This window comes from Lycorma delicatula, chromosome 7 (assembly GCF_047948215.1).
Source record: "Lycorma delicatula isolate Av1 chromosome 7, ASM4794821v1, whole genome shotgun sequence".
Classification (NCBI taxonomy): domain Eukaryota; kingdom Metazoa; phylum Arthropoda; class Insecta; order Hemiptera; family Fulgoridae; genus Lycorma; species Lycorma delicatula.
Window position 1 is genome coordinate 5886110 of NC_134461.1, and position 26331 is coordinate 5912440.

Sequence of the window (26331 nt, forward strand, 5' to 3'; positions counted from 1 at the left end):
CTTTTTGCGCAAGAGTTTTTAAAAAATATATCATGAAGCTAGTTATGCTTCAAACTCATCGGATCGGTAAAGACGTAAAGCTATCTAGTATAATATACTCGTAAATATTTAAACAAGCTAAAAAGGTCTCTCTCTCTCTCTCTCTCTCTCTCTCTCTCTCTCTCTCTCTCTCTCTCTCTCTCTCTCTCTCTCTCTCTCTCTCTCTCTCTCTCTCTCTCTCTCTCTCTCTCTCTCTCTCTCTCTCTCTCTCTGTGTGTGTGTGTGTGTGTGTGTGTGTGTGTGTGTGTGTGTGTGTGTGTGTGTTACATGTAGTGAATACGTAGATAACAATAACATGAAATATTACGTAATATAGAAAGCCCATGTATGCTATTTATGTTGTATATTTACCATGCTGTAATTTAATATATAAACTTATTTTATCAAAAATAAATACACGAACAAAAAAAATGAGACAGTAAAATGTCAAAGTAATTATGAAAATAGTTTAATGTACGCTGTAAGATTCCATCGCTTGAAATGCAAAATTATATGAATTTAATAACAGCCGGAAGCGAGTTAAGGTCGACTGGTTTATTATCTGTGTAAATCTAAAAAACGTAAGATAGTTTTTAATAAATAAAAAATGTAAGAGAAGGCAAAGCGATAAATAAAATAACAACCAGTTTAAGGAAAGCATAACCGCATGTAAACTTTAAACATTTTAAAACGATAAATAAGCGAAATTTTAAATAATACTTACAATTTTTATGACTCCCTCCAATTTCTTCACGCTTAAATGTATTTTTTTTTACGTTACTGTCCTTATTTGAAGAGTTTAAGGAAACTTTTAAAATTATGTAATTTGTAAAATTCGAACTATTGTTACTACATATAACCGAAAAATGTTTTAAAAAGTACGATAATAAAATCCTCCCCCTTTCCGCTTATTTTTTTCGTACTGCATACATTCTTTTTTCGATGCGGATTCTACGATGGGATCGTAAAAAATTTCAATCGATAGCCGCTAAATTTTCTGCTATATTTAACGTCAGGGATCGTCGGCGGCAAGCAGAAACGAGCTGCATCTCTCATCGGGCCGGTCGCTCGCGAAACCGAGAACGGTGACAACCGATTCGATGTTGTCATCTCGCTCGCGTCGGTCGTGTTCGTCGCCGTGATGCGGTGGGTGGCCTTAGTCGTCTCTTCCGTGTTGCAGAAGAAGATTTTTGAGGAGGCCAAGAAAAATTTCTTCGAAACAGATCGCCACAAACCAGACTTCTTTGGGGTTAAGGGTGATACGGCGACCGCTGGCGACGTCAAGAACGTCAGTGGAGTTCTCCCGTTCGAGGAGCAACATCTGCGCGAGCGGAAATATTATGCGGACAACGCCTCCTTGCTTGCGATAAAGAAATATTTTTTTTGTAGGACTGACGTACAGTAACTGTACGACAGCGCTACACTAGGACTCCTTGTGGCGCGAAAGGGAATAATGACGCAGTATACACGCTAGTTTATTTAGAGCATTTTATGGGGTGGGGGTGCGATTGTGCAAAATTTTTTTTGGAAATATTATTTTTTAATCGTTAACAAATGCGCCTAAGAAAAATCAGACCTTAGTTAGGCGAAATCTCGAGAAATTGAGGGTGGCCTTGCTCTACAGCATCACCCCCTTGACTTTTTAAGTTGAAAATTTAACGGCATCAATGTCCCGTACATAGAGATAATCTGACCAAGTTGTTTTTCAAAATCGGTCGAGTAGTTCTGGAGATATAAAGTGGTTTAGACGGCGACAAAAAACATACCGGTACACACGTACATACGAACATCCGAAAAAGTTCCATCCGTTTTTTGGGTTTTTTGATTCCTTAGGTGTCAAAACGTAAATATTCGGTGAAAACCGCATATGCCCAAATCGAACCGATTACATGCTTTCTCTTCTGAAGCTATAGCGCTAGACAAGAAAGTAAAATAACTGTTTCTTACCTACGTTCACAAACCGTATTTACATAAACCAATAATTGTTTCGGTTCCGCCTGGCAGCTGATGAGCTGTGCGTCTACGGGGAGGTCCAGTCGAACGAACACATGATGTTCGACAGTCCAGCTTTTGGAGGGGAGGCAGAACTCAGGCTACCCTGGAACTTAGAGGTCAAGGGGAAAATTGGCCGCTCACAAGAGGCGAGTTAATGTGGCGAGAGTCGCATTGTCGGGCTGTGTGGGGGTTCTTTGATGCGGTTGCTTTGTTTAACCGACATCGGTAGTTTAACTAAGGGAAAAGACTCCTACCTCACTGCTGCGGGAAGCTAACCGAGAGATACGGCCGGCTACCAGCCGCATTACGGCTCCAAGCGTTTTAATGGTGGACAGGTACTTGCTGGCATTCAGTTGCCTAGGCGTGGCAGCGAATCGCTGTCTGACGAAATATATTTAATTATTCATAGTCATATTGACGGGGTGCGCCTACCCGTTTTAGTGATATATGACAAGTGGGCGGTAGGAAACGCAAACGAGTGGTGTATGGTACCACGCTTATTCCGCTCACGGTTTTAATTTAGCTCTAGGAGCTAGTTAGGACACCGGTCGCTAAACTGTTTCTAGGCTCAGTAGCCGTTTGTGGCGCAGATATTCGGTCTTACGCTTTAGGGCGACCGAATGGGGTGGTGGCGGGAGAAATTCAAAACCTACGTTCAAAAACCCTAGAATCTAATTCTTATGGGTTTGATAAAAAAAATTGTTACTCCTGCAACATGCAAAATCCCCTTTCTTAATCGATAAGATGGAAAAATAAAAATATCGATATTTGATTATTGTCAAAACTTGTTCTGACTAACGGACGAGTATAAAATACAATTATTTAGAAGAGACTGTTGCTGCTTAGGTCATAAAGCCTTCTTCATATCCTAAAAAGAGAATAATATTCAAACTGTCCGTTTTTAAATAAGTGTTCAGCTCCGTGACACGGTAAATTTTTTTGTACTATACTAATTTTATTCGTTTTATCGAACTATCAAATATACGATTTTTATTTTTAAAAACACGATGAGAAAGAATAACGAATCGCACTTTGATTTGAACGTAATATCTGACAATAAAATGTCTCAATTACATTAACGATAATATAAATAACAAGATAAATAACACAGCTGTGTATTTTACGATACAATATTAAACGGATACACCCTACTTTAAATTACATCCGGCCGTTTGCGATATTTTCAATAAACTCATCGGCGCCTCACCTGAGCTTTATACAAAATTTATTCTACTGACCTTATTATTTCACCGATCAAATTTTCAGTATCGATATAGGGCAGAACCGGCCGAAATTTTAAGTCGAAAATTAAATTAAAGGATACCTGAATTCCATAGTGACACCTACACCTTACGGATTGACGACGATTCAACCAAAAACGAAACCGTATTTGAAATTCAAGAAACGGCTGAATAAAGGTATTCAAACATAACGTTGTCCTTATGCTTACAGTGACGCGCCCTCGCAGCGCTCGCTCCGCGACGTTCATAATGTAGTCGAGTATTCGCACACATTAGTATATTTGCAATGAAATATTTTAAACCGGTTTACTCGATGATAGCCCGCTCAAAAAATATTTTAAGACTGTACCTGAGGGACAGTTAAATCACGATAGCAAGCGTACGTTTAATTATATCGTTATACCGCATCAGAAGAGTCGTTGAAAATGTTTTTTTGGAATACTGACGCAAAAATTCAGAATCTATAGCCGCCAAATTCGATAAAAATCAAAAAATGCGGACAATACGTAGGGAGGACAAAAAAGAATATCGGGATTTAAACCTATTTAATACCTCTTACCTCTGATTAACAGTAACGAATCAAATAAGCCGAATCAGCAACTCTTACAGGTTTTCCCCACAAGGGGTTAATATGAGCGCTTTCATCAATCGGGACGCATCCGATCGGCGGGAGAGTTCGTCTTATACATTAATCGGCATATCTGGTATAACGAAAGCGACAGCTGCTTTAAAGTTATACCTCAAACGGGAAAGATAAGTAGATCGGAGGCGCGTACATAAGATCCTTTATAAAATCCCAAACGAAAAAAATAAGACGGGGTCAGTTCGAGTGACCATGGAGGCAATCGCAAACAAGCACTGTCATCGGATCTATGCCGACCGATCCAGCGGTCGGGGAAAACGTCATTCGACCGCTCCCGTCAGAATTATGCCGGCGAGTAGGCGCACCATCTTGTGGCCAAATTAAGTTCCCCGGTCCATCTTGCAGTTGAGGAAGGAGCAACTCCTGTTAGCTCGCTTCAGCGAAAAGAACATTCCGTAAATTCTCCGTCGGGATATCGAACAGAAAAAGTTTTTTGGGAAATTCTACAGCATCGTAAGAGATAAGAGACAAGAGCGCGGATATTATACGGGTTCCATTAAAATGAAATGTTGATTCGTCGCTAAACACAGTACGATTAAGAAGGTCGTCTTCATGCTGCAATATTTCGATCGCGAAGTCCGCACGAACAGCGTAGTCGGTAGGCTTCATAGCCTGTAACTAATAAAAAGTACGGACGAATACGTAAGGGTTTCCTTAAAACGTTTCACCCGTATCGTTATCGATGATGACATAGCTGGCCTTCCCGACCGAGTTTTTAGAATTACGCAGGAACGATTCCTCTATACGTTCAGGATTTTCTTCAGACACGCTCGGTCGTCCCGAACTCTTTCTTTTACACAAACTACCGGTCGTTTCAAACCGATTGTGCAATCTACGGATATTATTGCCCGTTTTAAGGATCAAAATTAAAATTACTACGGAACGCACGTTGATCTTCACAACAAATTTATATTCGGCAAACTGCAAAAACTCAGAAAGATTTCTGTTCAGGAGTCACCGGTTTTAGTTGCGCTATACTAAAACTGTCTTTTTTTCTCCGTGATTCTAGCCTTATATCGACTCTGCATATCTCGTTATAACAAATAATACCCCGGTATTCTTTCGTGTACACCCGGTAGTTTTGGGAATTTGTGTTACACATAATTTTATTAAAAAAATGTAATGGAGTTATTCCGCTACGTTTCAGACGGCAAGTCTGAGACGTTATCTAATAAAAACAACGATACCGAGCAAAAAGTAAGTTTCTAAAATTTTCCGTTACAAGCTGTAAATTCATCACGAGATGCTTCTTAAGTAAAAGATATGTTTAAAAGTTACTTTAATTCAGAAATCGGACGTGTACCGCGACAAGAACACTTTTAAAATTCAATTATTTATAAAGGACTATAAATAAATTACACTGTAAAAAAATAAATCTCGAATTTGTGACGGTCTAAATTAATCGCTAATAGAAATAAAACATGACGTACATTTACCGCTGGTTTTCATCTCATTCAAAATTTTTTCTTTACGACTTACATCCACGCATTTTTCATCTTCAAAATCATAAATTACAGTACGTCGCCGCACTAGTTCAATTAAATATTCGTCATTCGTATTTACGAATAATATTTTTGAACGTAGTAAATAAATAAAATACGTAATAACTATAAGTCGATAATAATAAAATTCTTACAAAATATAAAATATTATCGCCTCCCAATCGCGGCTTCGTTCGCTCCTATACGGTTGCAATCAATTTTATTTTATTTTATCTATTTTAGTTAAACAACCAGAGGCAGGTGCAGCCAGTTGCGTTGCAAGGACAGTAATGGAATGCAAAGTTGGCGGGAGTTTATAATTCTCCCTACGGATCGCAGAACCTGGACAGTGTCCCTTGCTGCTGGATGATTCTATCGGGCGTGTACAAGGACAGTAACAGTGGCAGTCCATGTGTTAGTTTACCGCCGTACACCGTCGCACCCTAAAAAATCGAAATTCAAAAATCATTTTCGACCGAATTCAAATTCCATTTTAACCCTTTAAACTCGGAATTTAAAAAAAAAAATGGAAATAGGTTTTTAGATATTCACATGAAGATTAGAAACACCAAAAATAAAGTTGATATCTACCATTTCCCGATAAATTAAAAAAGGAATAAAATTCATCGTTACTTCATTTTAACCCTTTACATTCGGAATTTGTAAAAATCCTTTCATAGCCTGCAGTTACACCGTAAGAAGAACACGTATACAAATCTTCTTCGATTTATCTTCAGGAGTTTTTATTGAGCGTTGATGAATCCAGAACAAGTTGCTTTATAGGTACAGATTTAAGAAAGTATTTACGGACAGTAATACGGAAGTGAAAACTGAAAATTGTCGTCGACAATTAATTTTATTTTCCCTGTCTGCTCACGTTCTACACACCGAATAACGCACTCTGGTACCGTCACCGACTAGTTTGAACATGTCTATTACAAAATAAGATAACGGTATTTTTTGTACTGGCACCAGAATAATTTCATTCTATCGCGAGAACACGTCACTGTTTCATCTAAATATACGTTAAGGGGAAAAACGCTCATAAGGAGCGCAGAAAGGTAAAGGTATACGTTAAAAATCCTAAAAATGTTTCCCGACTTATTTTCTTATCGCAGAATCGAATTTTGTAATCGTTAATCCTCCGATAGAAACGTTTAGTTTTTCGATCCGACTTTTTTTTACGGTTAATCGAAATAGAATCATTTTTGTCATTTAGATTAGATAAAGAAATTTATTTTTTCAGTTTTGTTCGATGCGACGAAAATAATATGTATAGTATTCCCCCAACAATTAAAAAAAAAAGATAGAGAGTCTTTTTATTCTGTATAAACCGATCGGTCATAGTTAAAAAAAGAAACAAAGGTTTATCGAGAGACATCCAAAATGGAGAGATGATGTTATATAACATTTTTTACCTTTACTCATTCGATTATATAATACGCGCGTATAAAAACAGTACAACCTTGATTGAAAGTGTCCTTCGTTTATTCATTGCGAATTTTTTTAATTAAAAAACAAACCGGTTTAAAATATTTTATAACATATTTGTTTTTAAATCTCTATTAATAAAAGAAGTTAAAAATTCGCAAAGGGCAATTTCAAATAAACATTTCACTTCACGTTTCAATACTAGAAATCTTTAAATACTTTCAAATACTAGAAGTATTATAAAGTGAAAATCATAATTCCGAATTTTGATGACCGATTACTGCACCTACGGTTTTTTTTATTTATTTTATATGATCCTTTTCGGATTATTGCTTCGTCTTTTGCCATCAAATTTCTTTTTTATGTTTTTCACGAAAATTTAACTCGGACTTAATATCTAAACCGAAGATATTATTTTAAAAATAAATGATCGTTAAGAAAACCCAAAAACCAAACATCAATTTGGAAAAAAAACAACAGCTAATTTAACGGATTAACGACGTTAAATAAAGGAAATAAAAATGTATTATGCGAATATGTACAGAGCGAATATTTATAATCGGCTTCTCGCTTGATATTCCTTTTTCGTTTACTCACTAAAAGCGCTTTCGCAAAAATTTTACGTACAGTGTTACTAAAGTACGAAGACTCTTAAATAACTTATAAAGAACTGAAAATATAAGAATTAGATTTTTAAAACGCTTCGATCTCGAAACGATACGTTTACGGTTACGCTTGAGTGTACTGTCGACCGTTTTTAAAATTAGCTGTGAAAAATATTAAATGGCCGCCATTTTTTTGGGAGTTACAACCCGATTTTTTAGGTCAAAATTTTTGTTTTTCAATACCCTCTGCCTTCTAGGGGTATTCAACGGTCTCCAAATTTGTCGTTCAAAGTCCGGCTAACCGATTAAAAGTTATCGGTTTTCGTAAATTTCTTACGAAATACTCGTCTAGGCAGACGCTCGTTTTCGTTAAGGGTTTCACTCTTTCTACACGATCCGGACGACGAAACACACAATTCTCCGATCTTGTTCGGGTAACGTACCTCTTGTACTCTGCTCTGGATTTTTCTTGATATTGTTTCTGCCGAATTTATTAATTTAAATTATTTAATGGCGGAGATGAAATCCGGCTGAAATATATTTCATCAAATATCTCATCTCATCAGATTTTTTACAAAACTCGGCTGTTTGATGACCAATTTTAAAAAATAATCTGTCACTTTGCATAAGATGAAAGACTTAACGTTTTAACCGATAAAACAGCTTCACTTATCGATAACGATTACAGAGATGTAAAAAATTAAAAGAATTGGCGACGCTAACGTTTTGAAAATTGTGAACGTGTTTACACCGTAAATCTTTATTTACTGAAAAAACTTGGTGCAAACATCTGCACCATATATTATACGGTTCCTCGATCCGATATTGAGATATAAAGTTTTATTTAAAAATCACAAAATGGCAAACAGAAGGAAAGCGAAGGAAAATCGTTAATTTGTCATAGAATATTTTTATTTTTTTTATACGTAGCATCAGAAAATGAATAACCAGTTAAGTTTATTTAGTTAATAAATAAATAAATATATATATATATATATATATATATATATACTAGCTCTACCCGCCACGCTTCGCTGTGGCACATTGTGGTTGCACGGATGAGAAATGAGAAACAAAACAAAGCATACGTTTCATAGAAGTTTATTTTTGCAATTGTTTAATTTTGTTTTACTTGTGGATAAACAATATTTTTTGTTTTTCCACTGTCTGCGTAGATATAACGGCTATCTGGTTTCCCGACTCGGGAACACGCAACATACAGTTGCCCATGCGAGAAGCAATCCGCATCTAAATCTAAACCGCACAATTCTAAAGATTGACCTTGAGCTTTATCGATTGTGATTGCAAATGCCGATCGAATTGGGAATTGCAATCTTTTAAATTAAAATGGTGTATCGGTCGGGATCATGGGTATTCGAGGAATGAGGACATCTTCACCTTTGAAAGGTCCCGTTAAAATCGTTGCTTCCACTACGTTATTCGTCAATTTCTTAACTGCAAGAGTTTTGGCCGATTAATATTCCGCAAGAGGATAATTGTCATTTTTTTTATCGAACCGTTGCTAGAATCGATCTAATGAGAAATGTTTTCCCAGTTCCTCCTGGCGCATCCAAGAAGAAGGTCCCCCAAGTCCGTCTTTTATCATTTGCATTATGCGATCGTAAATGCCTTTCTGTTCACGCATTAATTTGGGAATGTTTGATCGGACATATGACTGAAGATCACCGATGTTGTAACTCTGTTCACGGCGTAAATCCACATCAAATGAAGCGATCGCAGCTCGGGTGGGTGCTGGCATTTCCGATCGACTAAGCTTAGCTATTTGCAATAGCTAAGCGCTTGTCTTCAATATTTATCGACGCTTCGTTGTAAATGGCTTCTGTAAATTCCACGGTCATATTGGTATTTTCTAGGCGTACTCTATGCAAAATATCCTCAGCCATATGCGATCGATATCTTTCCCGTAACTCTGTGGAAGATGAAGGGAAGCAAGCGGTCAATATAATTGCGAATAATGCGCGAATTTGTTTTGGATGTGCAGTGTTGCACGCGTCATTAATACATATATCCCGCTGTTGGTCGTTTTCAATAAAATTCAGAGCTTGGAGAAAGGCGCAGCTCAATCACGACACGATCACACAAAAGTACCTCGATTAAAGTGAATATTTAATTCAGATTGTATAATAATCTGAATCAGATGCAAGTGGATACTTTTTTTTTGTTAATAAACAATGTAATTGGGAACAGGTATTGTTTCACATGTGACTGCGGTTGTCGTTAGCTAGTATGGCGAGTGTTCCCCTCGCTTCCGGCAGATGGCGTGGTCACTGGTACACAGCTGACCGTTAAAAAAACTGTTTTCTCGCGGTCGCGGGTATGTGACTGATGCAAAAAATAGATAAAAACAATCTTTGATGCGGGCTATATATCGTGCTAAAATTTGAGCTCAATCGGTGCAACATTTTGAGTTTTTGAAACGTACACAAACGAACTTAACATTTTTATATATAAAGATTTGTGGGCTGCGAAAAAAATCCATTAAATCGTTCGAAAAAACACATCATTTTAAATGCTTACAAAAGCAGAGTAATGCTTACAAATTACAGATTAATCAAACGGCGTTGATTTCAGATGTTAATAAACTGCTAACGTAGGTAGAAGTTGTGCTGCTTCAGTGTACAACGTGATTCTCGAGTACGAATCTACTAATGAATTACGGTCTCCAAAGAAAACAAAACCCCGCAGGTCGATTGAGAAAAAGGTGAGATTTAGATAAAAACGCGATTCGTAAAAAAATTACACGAATTTGAATTATTTAGAAATAGTTTAGCGGTGTATTATGTCCTTTGGAAGAGAATTCGGTTATTGTCTTTGAAAACGCTTCTTATCATTAAACGAAAAGAATTGCAGCCGTGTTATAGAAAAACAATGATATCAAAATGCGGCTTAGTTCAAAAGGAATAATTTTTGAAGAGGTTTAAGTTAATGTTCAATCATTGCAAAGGGTTTCGCGTATTAAAAGTAATTATAGTCCGTATAAAATTGGTTTGACACACAACACCATATCGGTAAGTCGTGTTTTTATTCGGCTCCTAACGAATATGTTTGCCGGCCTCCGTGGCGCGAATGGTAACGTCTCGGACTTTAATCCGGTGGTTCCGAGTTGGAATCCCGGTCAGGCATGGCATTTTCATACGCTATAAATCATTCCTATCATCATCTGAAGCAATGCATAACGGTGGTTTTGGAGGTTAGAAAAAACAAAAAAAAAACGAATACTTAGTTGTGTGGTTTCAGTGTTACTATTTGTGAATTTTGTTCTTTGCTTTTACATAGCAAAGAACGCTAAATGACCATAAAACGATTGTTTTGTCATATATATGTAAAAAAAAAAAAAATAAATAACCTAACAAAGGATTTTTTGGTCATTATGTAGGGATATTATTTTCTGTGTATTTGGTTATTTCGACTTTTTTTGTTTACATAGTCTTAAGTCTATCTGGGCTATAAGAAAATTGGGTGTTTTAATTTATTTACTGTAAGTCATCCTTCTTGGTGGCTTTTCTTTTTGTTTTGGTGTTTTTTTTTTTTTAATAAAATACAGATGTTTTAGCTGTTAAATATAATTCAAAGAAATTTGGTCGTTGTGTGTGACAGCGGCCACCTTGCATTGATCTGATTGGTTTTCCTTTGTTTACATTTCCAAATAGAAAATGAACAAATTAAAAATAGATAGTTAGATTTATTAAAAATAGATGAAAACAGTCTTTGATGCGGGTTATATATCGTGCTTAAATTTGAGCTCAATCGGTGCAGAACATTTTGAGTTTTTGAAGCCGTACACAAACGAACTTAACATTTTTATATATATAGATATATATATTAAATCCTTTTGTGGCATTTAATATCTTAATTGTTACGAGTAGTTTACTTGTTTGAAAGAATTAACAATGACTAAATTTGCAGTAATAAAAAAAAATAATCGAGTAGAAATTATAAATACTAAATACATGTACAATACTTCAAATACAATAACATAACAGGTATTTAACCTGCAATTTAAAAATCCAAAAACCGTTGAATTAAGTTTTATAAAATAATTTCACTTTTTTAATAATATTTTTGGCGTTTTTTACTTCCTTGTACGAAGTAAAGGAAGTATTGTGATGGCGAAAAATTTGGGTTTTCAGATTTCAACGAAAATATCCATTTTGACCATCCCTGAATCCATTTCGACTAGTTTCGGCGTGACGTATGTACTATGTATGTCGCATAACTCAAAAAAGATTAGCCGTAGGGTGTTGAAATTTTGGATTTAGGACTGTTGTAATATCTAGTTGTGTACTTCCCCTTTTGATTCCAATCATTGGATCAAAAGGATCCAAAAAAAAGCCCAAAATCCAAAACATTTGGATCTTGGACTTTGTATTAACTGCAGTAATAAGCCCTCACTGAGAGATTAGCAACGATATCTCATAAGCGGTAATTATTTTCATCGGTTCCAGAGTTATAGGCAAATAACATTTTAATTAATGAAATATTTGCATCTTACAAGAGAAAGGCACATCGGTTCAAATCCGCCTTCATCTCTTTTTTTTTATTACTTATTTTAATTTAAATATATTGATTTAATTATTAACCTCGGATTGTAAAAAACGTTTTACGATAAATAATAATTCAATAATAACAATAAAAAATATCTCAAGTGATTAACGAAATAAATTTTATGTACTTTTCATTTAAAAAAAAATACGTATGTTATTTAAGTGACCTACAAGGAAGTCATGTGATATCCACATCGGATGTTTGTTAGAAGTTATTTATGAAATAATTGCTCTCTTTAAGCGTAACCTTGACATTTTTATAGTATTTCTTTCTTTAATATTTAATTTTTTATAAGTGCGTAGATATAAGTTGTCTTTAATAGGTTATTACGTCTGAACTAACCAAAATAATAATAATAAATAAATAGTTAGATTTTTTTTTGTTATCCTCGTTCTGATTTTTTCTGATTTAGCTCAGGATATTTGACGGTTACATAATTATTCGATAACTTTGCGTCGTTAAACTATTAGACTGAAATACTTCGAGTTATCAAGTCTTAGATATAACCACGTGTTCGATTATAATGAGAGGGGACTTTTTCCTGGAGTATAAAGAATCATTATAACGCAAGGGGTTCCTACTTCACCTTATAAATTGAGTAATAGCGTTCAACATATCCATAATATGCACGCGCGGTTACAGGAACCGCGCGGGACTACTTTATACGAACGCTTAGTCGGGGCTGTTTTATACGATTATTTGTAGGCCGTATAACACTATATGAAGGTATCATCAGCCTTCACGGGAAAACCGACCGGGATACGCTGAATTTAGGTCGACCGTATCGTAACCTAAAACGTAGTTTGTATCCCAAAAGTCTGTACGAGTGACATCGCATCATTAAGCTAGTCCTTTACCACCACCTCTGATCACATCATCCCACTTTTTCCGCTGCACTCCCTATCTACTATATAACATCCTAACACAGCAGCCGACCGACCGTTTATACCTACCCCCCTCCCGTACTTCTTTGCCCGCTTCCACTTTCAACCCCCATCCGCTCCTTAATTCCACCACCAACAACAGAGAGGCACCACCTCTGATCCCCGATCGGTACAACCAGCGGCCGATCCGATAGCAGAGAGAATATATACGTCGCCCTTTTCCGGACTTTTAGAACGGTAAAGCGAAATATTTAAAGATGCGCTGTTAGTTCGTTGTTATGACGCGGATTCAATAAATAAGTGTTGAAATAAAATCTTAAATCGATAAAAAATTAAAAACTACCGGATTTCAGTGTGGCATATTAACATTTTTTAAAAAGGAAACGATTTAAACATTTTTTTTTTAATAGGACTAATAAGGATGTATTATCCGGAATGAGGTTAATTTTACTCGTGGTCCTAACACTGTTTTTATTTTTACATCTTTTTCGTAGAAAGGTACGGTATTACTTTCGGGTGCATGTTGCGAGCGGGGGGTGAAAATGAATTTTCTTTACGTTTCAAGGTACGAGGAGTACGCAAATATCATTCACTTACATTGGGATTTCCTTACGATTAATATTATTAAATTCCTTATCGTATATACACCTATGCGGCTCGAAAATCTTCTAAAACTACTCGATCAGTTTCATTGAAATTTAGTAATGCTGTAGTAGGGTATCTGAAGTCGTGCGTGTGAAAATTTGATGAAGATTGGTTTATTCGTTCTTGAGTTACGCTCGGTTTAAGGTACAAAAAAAATTATCGGGGCAGGTTGGAAGCGCGGTTCTTTATGATGCTGCAAGTTTAAAGTTGACGTTTATTTTTATAAATATTTTAAATATTTACCAATACGTAGTAGCAAGACATTATTTCTTCACTAAAGCAAACTTTTAAAAGTAAATAGGTACCGGGCGATTCAAAAAAAAAATGTCACGACTCTTAAAGCGCTAAATTAACTCTTGTACGTGCTTGGTCGTCGATCTAACATATATTATAGCGTATTCAGTAAGTTTGAACGTGTATTTTGAATATAACTATTACGTAATTGTAGGTTAGATTTGTGTAAGAATATACAAGTAATCGGTCTAATTTATGTTTCTGTACGATGGAAATTTGTTTTTTATTCGTCGACTCTATCGTATAAATTTTACAATTGTAAACGGCCAATAAAAAATAAATTAATTAAATTTCGGCATTTCGTGCGGAGGTCCCGGGTTCGAATACCGGTCAGGCATCAATTCACACGGTTCCGATTTCCACCGGGTTAATAACCTTACCTGTTGTTATCCGCTCTTTCATAAAAAAACCCGGTTCAATTTGCCAGTGATTTTTTTTATTACGTTAATAGATTTAAAAAAATAAGAATGTCGATTACAAGATCTATTAATAATAATCAATTCTATCGTTACAGGAGAAAATGTAATTAGTTTATGTTTTAAATCAAATTTAAGAAATAATTAAAGATTATTATAAACTAAATAAAATTAATTATTACAAAAAAAATTAAACACTCGTTGTAAATTATACACTTTTATTTGAATTAAACAGAAACATCCGGCAGTGCTAAAGGAAGTTTGGAAATTTCTTTGTAACAGTTAATTTACATTTAAAAATCATTAAAATTTATAGGTTTCAAAAGCGTTCAAAAACGGTTATCATATTAAAAGATTAATATCAGTCGATTTTTAACGCGTAGTATGAAAACGATAGTCGTAGGGGATCTGAATCGATCGCAAATCGCTTTCGAAAACAAGTAAACCATAATATCAAACGTAAACCGATGTCGTAAATGGATGTTATTAAGAAGTAGTAGTAAGAATACGACAGAATCTCAAAGTAAATATAACATTTTTTAAAGTAATTGTTACAGCGTTCAAGTCCTAGTAAAGCCAGATATTTTTACATGGATTTGAATACTAGATCGTGGATACCGGTGTTCTTTGGTGGTTGGGTTTTCAATTAACCACACATCTCAGGTACGGTCGAACTGAGAATGTACAAGACTACACTTCATTTACACTCATACATATCATCCTCATTCATCCTCTGAAGAATTATCTAAACGGTAGTTACCGGAGGCTAAACAGGAAAAAGAAAGAAAGAAAGAAAAAGAAAAGTAATTGTTAGCCTACCGTCGGTTTTACGTCTTTGTATATCCGCTTAAATAAACGATTCTGAGTTGTAAAAGTGATAAAAGCAAAAGCGATAAAAATTCCGGAGAATTATAGCCGACCGGCCGTTTTGAAATTTGTTTTCTACAGATAGATTAAGAGATACATCCGAATAAATCGACGCGTAAATTAATTTTATTAATATCGAAAGTAATTTGTAAATAGCTTACGTACGCAGTAGAAGGTTGTAAATGTTCTTCATTGTTAGCGGCGGCCATTTCGCAAGCGACTGTTGACATCGGTGGTCGATGAAGTACTGATCGTACTGGATGCACTATCGCAGCGATTATTGAAATACGTAAAAGTTATCTTCAAACGTACGCGATCATTATCTGTTCGCCGTCAATCCTACCCTACTAAAGAACATTTGTATGTGTCCGTTCCCCTTAGCTTAACACGAGCACTGTACCGATCGCTAGTGGAAAATCCCGATTCGTTTGAACACGGTGTGTACTTGTTACATTATTGTATTTTATTATTTGTACTTGTAATATATATTTATTTATTCGATCGATATATATGCGAAATATATATCAATGATATACTTTTATTTATGCGATTGTTTTTCTTCATAATATAATGAGGCACCGGAATGTACCGATCGCTAGCGGATAATCTCAATTCATTAGTACATATCTCGTGGTGGTCAGGTGTATACTCGTTAAATAATAAATCAAAACTCCTAAAACAATAAATTCGTTAAGGTTTCGGCGAGAGTTTGACGTCAATTGAAAACATCAAAATCGAAAATCAAAATTCAACAATTTATTTATTTATAGTTCTTCAAAAAGACATCGTCCTAATTAAAAAAAGTACATATACGTATGAAAGGCGAGATAGTAATTTTTATACATTTTTCCTGCTTCATTTTCTCAAAGACAAAAATATACACCGTTAAATTCTATTCCTGCTCTATTAATATTGTAACTAAACGATAGGACTTTTTTAATATAAAACAAATACGAAATCGTCGAGAAATAATCGGAGATAAACAATTTTTTTATTTACTTGTGTATATACTTAATAACACAAATTATATAATAAAAAATTCGTCAAATTTTCTCAAATATGTTGATTGAAAATGCAAAAACTTTTGCCGTCCCGATTTCATACTTTTAAGAACGAATTTGAACGAATGTTTACAATCAACAGCCGTTTTCTTTGTCGGGTCTTTATTGGATTTTTTGACCGTTGAACGATTTCAGTGATGAATGTATGTTTCCGATTGAATTTACAGGGTGAAAGAGTGGATTCACTGAAAAATTCATAGTAAAACACGCGTTTGAGTGCCCCCCCCCCAAAAAAAAAAACATTAAAGAACCAACAATCAAAATGGCGGTTGAATGTAAACATATTTTTTCACGGGTTTATTCTATACATTAAATAAAACTACAAAATACATTTGGAATCGAATAAAAATACATGACAGAACGGCTGCTTTCAACGATGAATGTGTATTCACGTTAAATTTACGTGTTGAAACAGTTGATATATTGAAAAATTCATAGTAAAACATGCGTTTGAAACGCCCCGATTTTTCACTTGGATCTATATTTTACTATATATATTTACTATATATTTTACTCTATATCTGTGTATAGATCATTCGTACGAATAAAAACAAGATTTGACCTATGATTTTTCAACGCTGGGTTGTTTTATCAGATTGCCGGTTAATGTAGAGTACGCGACTATATTTTCGTATATTAAAGACAGTACGCGATTGTATTAGGCTTTTCTTCGGTTTCAACTTTAATTTTCAAATCTATAACGCCTTTTACAGATTCATTTTTTCGCGAACAATCAATCGCACGTAAAGGATATTTATTTTTATAATCTGAAAATGCGTACGGCGAGCCAATATTTTCACAATATGATTTTTGAAACCCTATAAACATATTATACATCATCATACGATTCCCCTGTAAATCTTCACACGGATATCGATCTGAATATATCATTACTTTAATATTTTTCACGTTACATGAATCAAATTCCGACGCGTCTTTCGTAGCTTTATCTTTCCTATCGGTTTGAAAACCTACAGTAACATATCTCGGTTTATCCGACCGTGACGATGTTGTCGCGTTCCACGTCAAAGAATTTGTTTGAGGAACTGCTGAATTTTCATATAGTTCCCTCATTTTTAAACTCATACGCACCTCTTTATTTATGTCTTTCAATTTAACCGATTCCAATTGATATTCAGGCGCTGTTTTTAAAAACGGAACAACCCAAAAGAATTCTGTCAATTCTAGTTTAGATTTACGATCTGAAACTGCAGCACCTATCGCGGTTGTTAGCCACTACGACATCTCAACACTAATTCTTGTCTACTGTTTATATTATTTTTTTATAGCCTTGAGCAAAACCCAAAAACATCGACAATGGTATACATAATGTAAAATTACCATCATCATCATCCACATGTATTTTATTGTTACCCTTAACCCGTCCAGATTTTTCAGATGATGAAATTAAAGAATTTGTCATCGAAAAAGCATTTTTCATAATCGTTGTGACCCTATTTTTCTTGTCCTGGCTAGTACTTCAGCGTTAATATTATACTGTATCTCATCGAATAAAAATGCACCCGCAAAATTAACTAATTCTGAATTTGTTGATTTTTCCCGTTATCACCTACAAGCTTTCCCGAAACAAGCAGAAAACTATCCCCTGGAACACATCCGATTGATTTATCGGTATTCTAATACCTTTTTCAAGATTAAATGGATAACGCTTGTGCTATTATTTATATGTTAAAATCTCATCAAAACGCGAGACTTTTTGAAAGTTTAAATAATTCATTATGGAATCTATATAAAAGCATTTTAATTTTTCATTTCGATAACGTATTGGTTTTCATTTCTGTCCACCGTCGATTTGAAATCCTACAGATTTTAACTTTTTAATGCTTTCTTCGGTCAACTTATAACGTTTTTTAACAAAATACCCGTCATCACTTTTCGATATAAAGCGCATTTTTATCTATTTATAACAAAATAAATATTCGATTACAGTGTGTCAATACTAACGACGTGCCCACTCGTTCACCGCATAGATTTATTAAATTATCATTTTCATCGGTCAACCGTATCGCTAAATCGTAAATTTCTCTCGCATCTACAAAGTCAGTATAAGGTGGATATTCTTCAATCATATCGCCCGGATCTACACTTAACTGGAAATCGTACAAAACACGATCTTGCTTTTCATTTTTATAAGTATCCGAAACAATTTTAATGGATATTATCTGATGGATTTTAATGGATAAATATTTTAACGGAGCTGTATTTATCATTCGATGTGAGAGCGTGTTACATTTGGTTTCAGAATTCTTGATCCGTAACCCAATAAACTGCCGATACTACAATCTTCATCTGAAAAATCTATCCTTGCAGTGCTTTTAATTTCAGCCCGTAATGTATTACTGTTCTCCTTCGAGGAAATGTTTTTTTTTTAATTTTTCTGATTTCACTTTGTATATGTTCAGCGATATTTTCAGTCTCATAACTACCCGTCGCTACGTTTATGTAATGTATTTTAGTCATCTCATAATTATTATTTTCATATTTTTTGACATCTTTATCGAACGCGAATCACAATTTATTGCCGATGAGTAATCGCATTTTCGGACAAAGTGTCCGGCTCGCTAAAAGGTTCCGCAGATGTTACAGCGTACGTAGCTTTTCTTTCTTTTTCCTGTTTAGCCACCGGTAATTACCTTTCAGATAATACTTCAAACGATGAATGAGGATGATATGTACGAGTGTAAATGAAGTGTAATCTTGTACAGTCTCAGATCGACCGTTCCTGAGACGTGTGGTTAATTGAAACACGACCGCCAAAGAATAACCGGTATCCACGATCTAGTATTCAAGTCCTTATAAAAGTAACTAGGACTTGAACGCTGGAACTCTTGACTTCAAATCAACTGATTTGGGAAGACGCGTCCACCAGCAGACCTACCCGCCGGGTTAGGATACGTAGCCTGCGCCCTACCGACTAAACCTCCACCTCACCAGCCCCCCTCTCGAGGCCGAAAACCGGATTTAAGCATTATTCAGCCCAAGGAGGTGCCTTTGAGCTCAGTGCGTTCAGCGTCCCTGTGCGTCATCACTGTCGCCCATCCATGCAAGCACGAACGAACGCCAGCTCTGCAGAGGGCTGACTGTCCTCCCTTCGCTCTCTAGTCCGGTTTCCTACACCTCACTTCTTGAGGTTTTCGGTGGTCTTCTGTGTTCTGCTGGACGGTCCGCATATTATTATCGGGGAGCCTCACCTCCTCATTTGAGTTAAGTCAGCCACGGCACCCTAGACACGGTTGCATCCCGTTTCTTCTCACTATCTGTTCAGCTGTTCACCCTGCTCCTTCTCTCGTAGAATCTTTGCGGCTAGTTCTGCTACTGCAAGCCACTCTTTGAGCCATCTCTCTTGAGTATATACTCCAGTATATTGTCGGGCGTCAGTTGGAGAGACCTCTCCGACTGACGCCCGAGGTCTCTCCGTAGCGGCACCCACTTTCCACAGTCGAAGAAGGTGCGGTCTGGGGTTTCTACTTCCCTGCAGTAGACGCATCCAGGGTTTGCACGTAGGCGGAATCTGTGCAGGTAGGCTCCAAAATCGCCGTGGCAGTGAGGAGCTGTATAAGGTAGTAATTCAGCTCCCCGTGCCTTCTGCTTTGCCACGATTCAATCCGTGCGATGAGCCTCCAGGTCCACCTCTCCTTCTCCGACGTGTTCCACTGTTCTTGCCAGGCCGCTGTAAGCTGCTGCTTGGCTTCTTCTGGTGCCAGTCCTCTACGTCTCTGGTCTCGTTCCTCAATCAATAACCTCACTGGAGGTAGTCCTGCCAGTACTCGTATCGCCTCCCCCGAAACAGTCCTGTAGGTCGTTGTTATACGTAGCGCAACCTTGCGCTGTTCATTTTAATCAAACTGATTAGAATTCGATTTCGATGTAAACTAATTTTTTTCTTCTTTTCACCACATATATTCAAAGATTTTTTCATGACCGTTTGATGATTAAATCTACGCAACGATTTGATGTGGAATATGAAACATTTCTATTAAACAAACAATCTTTATATAGTTTGCGATCTAACACGATCAAATTACGATCTTTATCAAATATACGAGAACCGTTTTTAATTTCCCTGGCTGTCCTTTTTTTGTTTTAAACCATATTTATTTCTTCCCCAAAAAAAGGAATACATTTTAGTTCTTTACCCGACAAATTCATACATTGGTTCCCGCTTTTAATCAACCCTATATCGTATTTACACGATGCATAAACATTTGGATCTGTTTGGTATAAATATTTTTCATCCCCACAGGACTGGTTAAAATGTTCATGCAAATGGTGTATCTAATTTTTTAAAATATATTTAGAGTTTAATTTAATATTAAATTCGTTGGAAGATTACTTCTTATATAACTGTTGAATATCGCTTTGTATGTTGTCTAATAATGTAATTAAATCGTATTTTTTAGATAAACTTTTATAACAGAATATTATGTTATTGAGGTCAAACGAATTAGAACCGTTTGATAATGTAATTCGTTAGAATTTCATAGTTATTTTGCTTCCCGATTAAGAATGTTTATATTTTTTAAATAATATTTAATTTAGGTCATGGCTAACAAGGTCATTATTTAGATAATGTAATTTTCAGTAATATACTTATATATTTACAAAAAAATATTTATTATTTTTTTTTTGTATTCAGTCATTTGACTGGTTTGATGCAGCTCTCCAAGATCCTCTATTTAGTGCTAGTCGTTTCATTTCGGTATACCCCCTACATCCTACATCCCTAACAATTTGTTTTACATATCCCAAACGTTGCCTGCCTGCACAATGTTTTCCTTCTATCTGTTCCTCCAATATTAAAGCGACTATTCCAGGATGCCTTAGTATGTGGCGTATAAATCTGTCTCTTCTTTTAACTATATTTTTCCAAATGCTTCTTTCTTCATCTATTTGCCGCAATACCTCTTCATTTGTCACTTTATCCACCCGTCTGATTTTTAACATTCTCCTATAGCACCGCATTTCAAAAGCTTCTAATCTTTTCTTCTCAGATACTCCGATCGTCGAAGCTTCACTTCCATATAAAGCGACACTCCAAACATATACTTTCAAAAATTTTTTCCTGACATTTAAATTAATTTTTGATGTTAACAAATTATATTTCTGAATGAAGGCTCGTTTCGCTTGTGCTATTCGGCATTTTATATCGCTCCTGCTTCGTCCATCTTTAGTAATTCTACTTCCCAAATAACAAAGTTCTTCTACCTCCATAATCTTTTCTCCTATTTTCACATTCAGCGGTCCATCTTTGTTATTTCTACTACATTTCATTACTTTTGTTTTGTTCTTGTTTATTTTCACGCGATAGTTCTTGCGTAGGACTTCATCTATGCCGTTCATTGTTTCTTCTAAATCCTTTTTACTCTCGGCTGGAATTACTATATCATCAGCAAATCGTAGCATCTTTATCTTTTCACCTTGTACTGTTACTCCGAATCTAAATTGTTCTTAAAATCATTAACTACTAGTTCTATATAAAAATTAAAAAGTAACGGGGATAGGGAACACCCTTGTCGGACTCCCTTTCTTATTACGGCTTCTTTCTTATGTTCTTCAATTATTTGCTGTTTCGTTCTTGTATATGTTAGCAATTGTTTTCTATCTCTGTATTTGAACCCTAATTTTTTTAAAATGCTGATCATTTTATTCCAGTATACGTTATCGAATGCCTTTTCTAGGTCTACAAATGCCAAGTATGTTGGCTTGTTTTTCTTTAATCTTCCTTCTACTATTTATCTGACCGCTAAAATTGCTTCCCTTGTCCCTATCTTTTCCTGAAACCAAATTGGTCTTCTCCTAGCACTTCTTCCACACCTTCTCAATTTTACTGTACAGAATTCTAGTTAAGATTTTTGATGCATGACTAGTTAAACTAATTGTTCTTTATTCTTCACATTTATCTGCCCCTGCTTTCTTTGGTATCATTACTATAACACTTTTTTTGAAGTCTGACGGAAATCCCCCTTTTTCATAAATATTACACACCAGTTTGTATAATCTATCAATCGTTTCTTCACCTGCACTACGCAGTAATTCTGCAAGTATTCCGTCTATTCCAGGAGCCTTTCTGCCATTCAAATCTTTTAATACTGTCTTAAATTTAGATCTCAGTATTATATCTTCCCTTTCATCTTCTTCTACTTCCTCATCTTTCTCTTTAACAGAATTTTTTAATTCATTTCCTCCGTATAACTCTTCAATATATTCCACTCATCTATCGACTTTTCCTTTCGTATTATAAATCGGTGTACCATCTTTGTTTAACACATTATTAGATTTTAATTTATGTATCCTAAAATTTAAAATGTTATCTTAAAAATGTTATTTTTTAATTTTGTGATGACCCGTTTCTTAGTAGTTCCCATTCGGAGATCCGAACGGGGAACTAGTTTACCTCCAGAATATTTTACCAAGGAAGGCGCCTCCATCTTTGTTATATGAAAATGCGGAGCGCTACATTTTCTTGGAAAAAGCAGCTGTAGTTTTCCATTACTTTCAGCTGCGCAGTACTCAGAAGATCGAGTGATGTTGATACGGTCGTTTAAGTCGTCCTGACCTACGCCCTTAACAACTACTAAAAGAGCTTCTGCCCTCTTTCAGGAATAACTCCTTAGTCTGGCTGTCAATGGATACCTCTGCGATACGGTTGTACCTTTGGTCCAGCTACTCTGTATCGCTGAGCACTCAAGCCCCCTCACCATCGGCAAGGTCTCACAATTAATAGAGGGAGACAAAAAATATATATATAGATGTAGATATATACGCTAAACTACACGCTGTCGCCCTAGGTTGGCGTTTGTTGCTCCTCTACGGGGGGCACGGCTCTCTAAAGTAATCCACGAAGCGTGTGGATTTTTTTTTTATCGTCTCTTGATGCGGGAACTCTGTCCGTTCTGAATCCCTTGGGACTTTCAAGCCGTGTATAGATTTTTGTCTTACTATCTACGATTCGGCCGTTCGGGACACTCTTTCTTCGCGTACTTGGCGCAGAGTACATCGGGATAAGGAACTAAGGTTAAAGAAAGGCGTTTAATGTAACAGATTGAACAGCTGTAATGGTCATCCGGTATTACTGTTAGCATTCACTGTATATATATATATATATATATATTTACACGTAAAAGATAACGAACAACTTATGTAAGGTAATTTTCATTACACGTCTCATCAAGCCGTTGTAGCCGAACAGTTTAAGGCGGCAGTCGACAGCGTGAAGTAGTGAAGCCGGTTGGTTTTTTTTTCATTCTTTAATGTATGCGAAATGTAGATTGAAGTTTTTTATTTCAAATGCATGTTTTACTATGAAGTTTTCAGTAAATCAACTCTTTCAACATGTAAATTTAACGTGAACACACATTCAGCATTGAAAGCAGCCGTTCTGTCATGTATTTATATTTGATTCGAAATGTCTTTTGTAGTTTTATTTAATGTATAGAATAAAAGAATAAAAAAATAAAAATAATGTATAGAAAACGGTGTTATTTTTGTTTGAGAAAATAAATTAGGAAAAATATATAAAAATTACTATCTCGCCTTTTATACATACCTGTACTTCTTTAATTAGGACGATGTCTTTTTGAAGAACTATAAATAAATGAATTGTTGAATTTTGATTTTCGATTTTTGATGTTTTCAACTGACGGTAAACTCTCGCCGAACCTTAACAATTTTATTATTTTGGGTGTTTTGATTAGTTTAACAATAAAACCAAAACTTATTATCTGTGAATTTTTAGAGGACATATATGGTCTAGTCTATAACTAGTTATCTATCGATAATAAGATTCTTCGTACTTTCATGAAAAAACAACTTCAAAATTATCATCGAATAAAGCACTGGATCTTCATGAATGGAAATCTTTATTTTTAACTGCAGTAAAAATATAATTAACGGTGATCCAGTTCGTATCAGTCAGTTTTTCTAGTCATCTATGAGTATTTGAGTTTTTATTTTCATTGATTTGAGCGATTGCAATAATAATGTGAACAACGGTTCAATAGTGTTCACACAAAACTATAAAAAAATAAAGGTTTGAAAACGGTAAAAAAGTTGAATATTAATTCCAAATAAATATAAAGCAAAAAAAAAAAAAATATATATATATATGTTTGTACAGAAATATATATATATACAATTACATGTATAATTTTTGGAGATATAACGACCCCAGCGTCACCTAGCGGGTCCCATTTTTCGAAAAAAATATTTCTTTTCATGTAAATAATATATATTCTGAATATGAGCCAAGTCGGACCATAAATACAATTTTTAGAAATATCACGACCCCGGAGCCACCAAATAGTTCTAATTGTAGAATAAAAATTTTACCGCTTTATTACTGTTTTATTTATTTATTTTTTAATAAAAGTAGTATAATCTCTTGTAAACTAATACTTTTATTTTTTTTAATGAAGTGATGGGACTTAAAAAAAATTTTTCATCTTCAGTAACTTCATTTACGTAAGAGAATTTACTATTAAAACACGCTGTAGTATATTTTCTTTTAAATTTTTATTATTTCAAGTATACATTATCATCAAGTTTTTGTACGCTACCTAGTACTATCAAGTACTGCTATCTAGCGGCGCGATTCGTAAACGGGTTAGGAGAAAAGAATCGGGATTACAAGAAAAACAATTTCACATTTCAAATTAAAAATCGTGAAATAACAAAGATAATCGCATATTTATCGAAAAAACTTATATTCATTAAGAACATCTATTTATGCGATGATATGTAGCTTTGAAAATTATCATTTTTTTTTTTATATTTTAAATAATTTAAAAAATTTTGAAATGTCCATTTGCGAGTCGGTCAGAGTAAATAAGTCTTCGGTGTTTCCGCCGTCGGAACGGACGAACTCTCGCCGGCGTCACTCTACCAAACGACTTGATAAGACCGGTCAAGTACGGTAAAAGTCCCGTCTGTTTTCGATTGAAAATAAATCGATTAACGAAGCGGGTTACTCGGTCGATTCCATTTTTTCTATAGGGATCCCCTTTTAATACGAGATACGAGTATATTGTTATCTTACAACGATTTCTAGAGGATGAATTCGGTAAGATACAAAACACTATTAAGAATATAGAAATAAATTGCGATACGTTTTGTTCATCGCATCTCTTTCGTTGATATCTGATATATAAACGGGTTGCAAAAAAACATTAGCTCAACGTAAATACGTTTAGGCGTAGAGTTGCATGTAGAAAATAATGTCTCATATTGAAATATAAAAGAAACATAACGCAGTAGGAATACGATCGAACAAAAATATAAGGTTCACAGAACGCGTTTTGATTTCATTTTTTGCATAGAGTTGAAGATAGAAATGTCCATAGAGTTCCGCGTAGATAAAGTCATACTTGCTCTTTAATAATCTTTTTTTTGAAAAAAGAATGAATCGCTAATCTATATACAGATGTTTCTAAAACGGTGGGCTGGCTATACGTTTTCGGATCCTACTTGTAAAACTAAACAAAAACTATCCTTAGGAAACACGGAGATTCTCCCTCGTTCTCTCCCTGTCGGCCATTTTGTTACTTTTATATAAAAATGTATATGTCAAGTTCGGATAGACGAATAACATTAATATTTGGTAAGCGTCTTGTAATAAAGTTTTAAAATTATAAAAAGATCAGAAATTAAATACCTTCGCAAATTACAAAATGGCGATCATGTTTATTTTTCGATCCGTTATATCTGCGTAAATGCTGGGTTTATCAAAATTTATTTTGAACAAAATTACATTTCATTTTTTAAAATCGATTAACAAATAGCCGAGTTACGGGAGAAATTGATGTTATTTTGTGTCTGTTTTCATGTTCTCCACTTTACGTTCAATTCGATTAAATATTAAATGGCGAATGAACGCAAAGAACAGAAGGACAACACTTTTAACTCTTCTTCCGATGTGAATCGGACATATTAAAACCTTTCTTTATTAATTATTTTCTGATTAGTAAATAAAGAAACAGAATTTTAGTTCTCCCGGTATAAGATACCCGCCTCAGAATCGTTTCATACTAACAAGATGTGTTATTTACACGCTTCATAACACATTTCAACTACGTTCCTATGTCGCTTGCATGTACTACCTGTAACTTCAAATAAAAAATGTTACATCGCGTCGAATATTATATTCAGCATTCCTGATGCTGAGTATA

The 26331-nt window shown here is 35.1% G+C and overlaps 1 protein-coding gene across 2 annotated transcripts in view; it reads right to left on the bottom strand.

Annotated features, from left to right (window-relative positions):
- LOC142327353 (uncharacterized) overlaps positions 1-15418 on the bottom strand; it is a 117782-nt gene extending 102364 nt beyond the window's left edge. The window contains exon 1 of one of the 2 annotated variants that reach the window (XM_075370325.1): positions 15252-15418. In XM_075370325.1, coding sequence (XP_075226440.1) covers positions 15252-15279 — 28 coding nt within the window. In that variant the 5' untranslated portion in view covers positions 15280-15418. The remainder of the gene's footprint in view (positions 1-15251) is intronic. The other variant, XM_075370323.1, reaches the window with a different exon arrangement.
- Positions 15419-26331: the final 10913 nt, after the last annotated feature.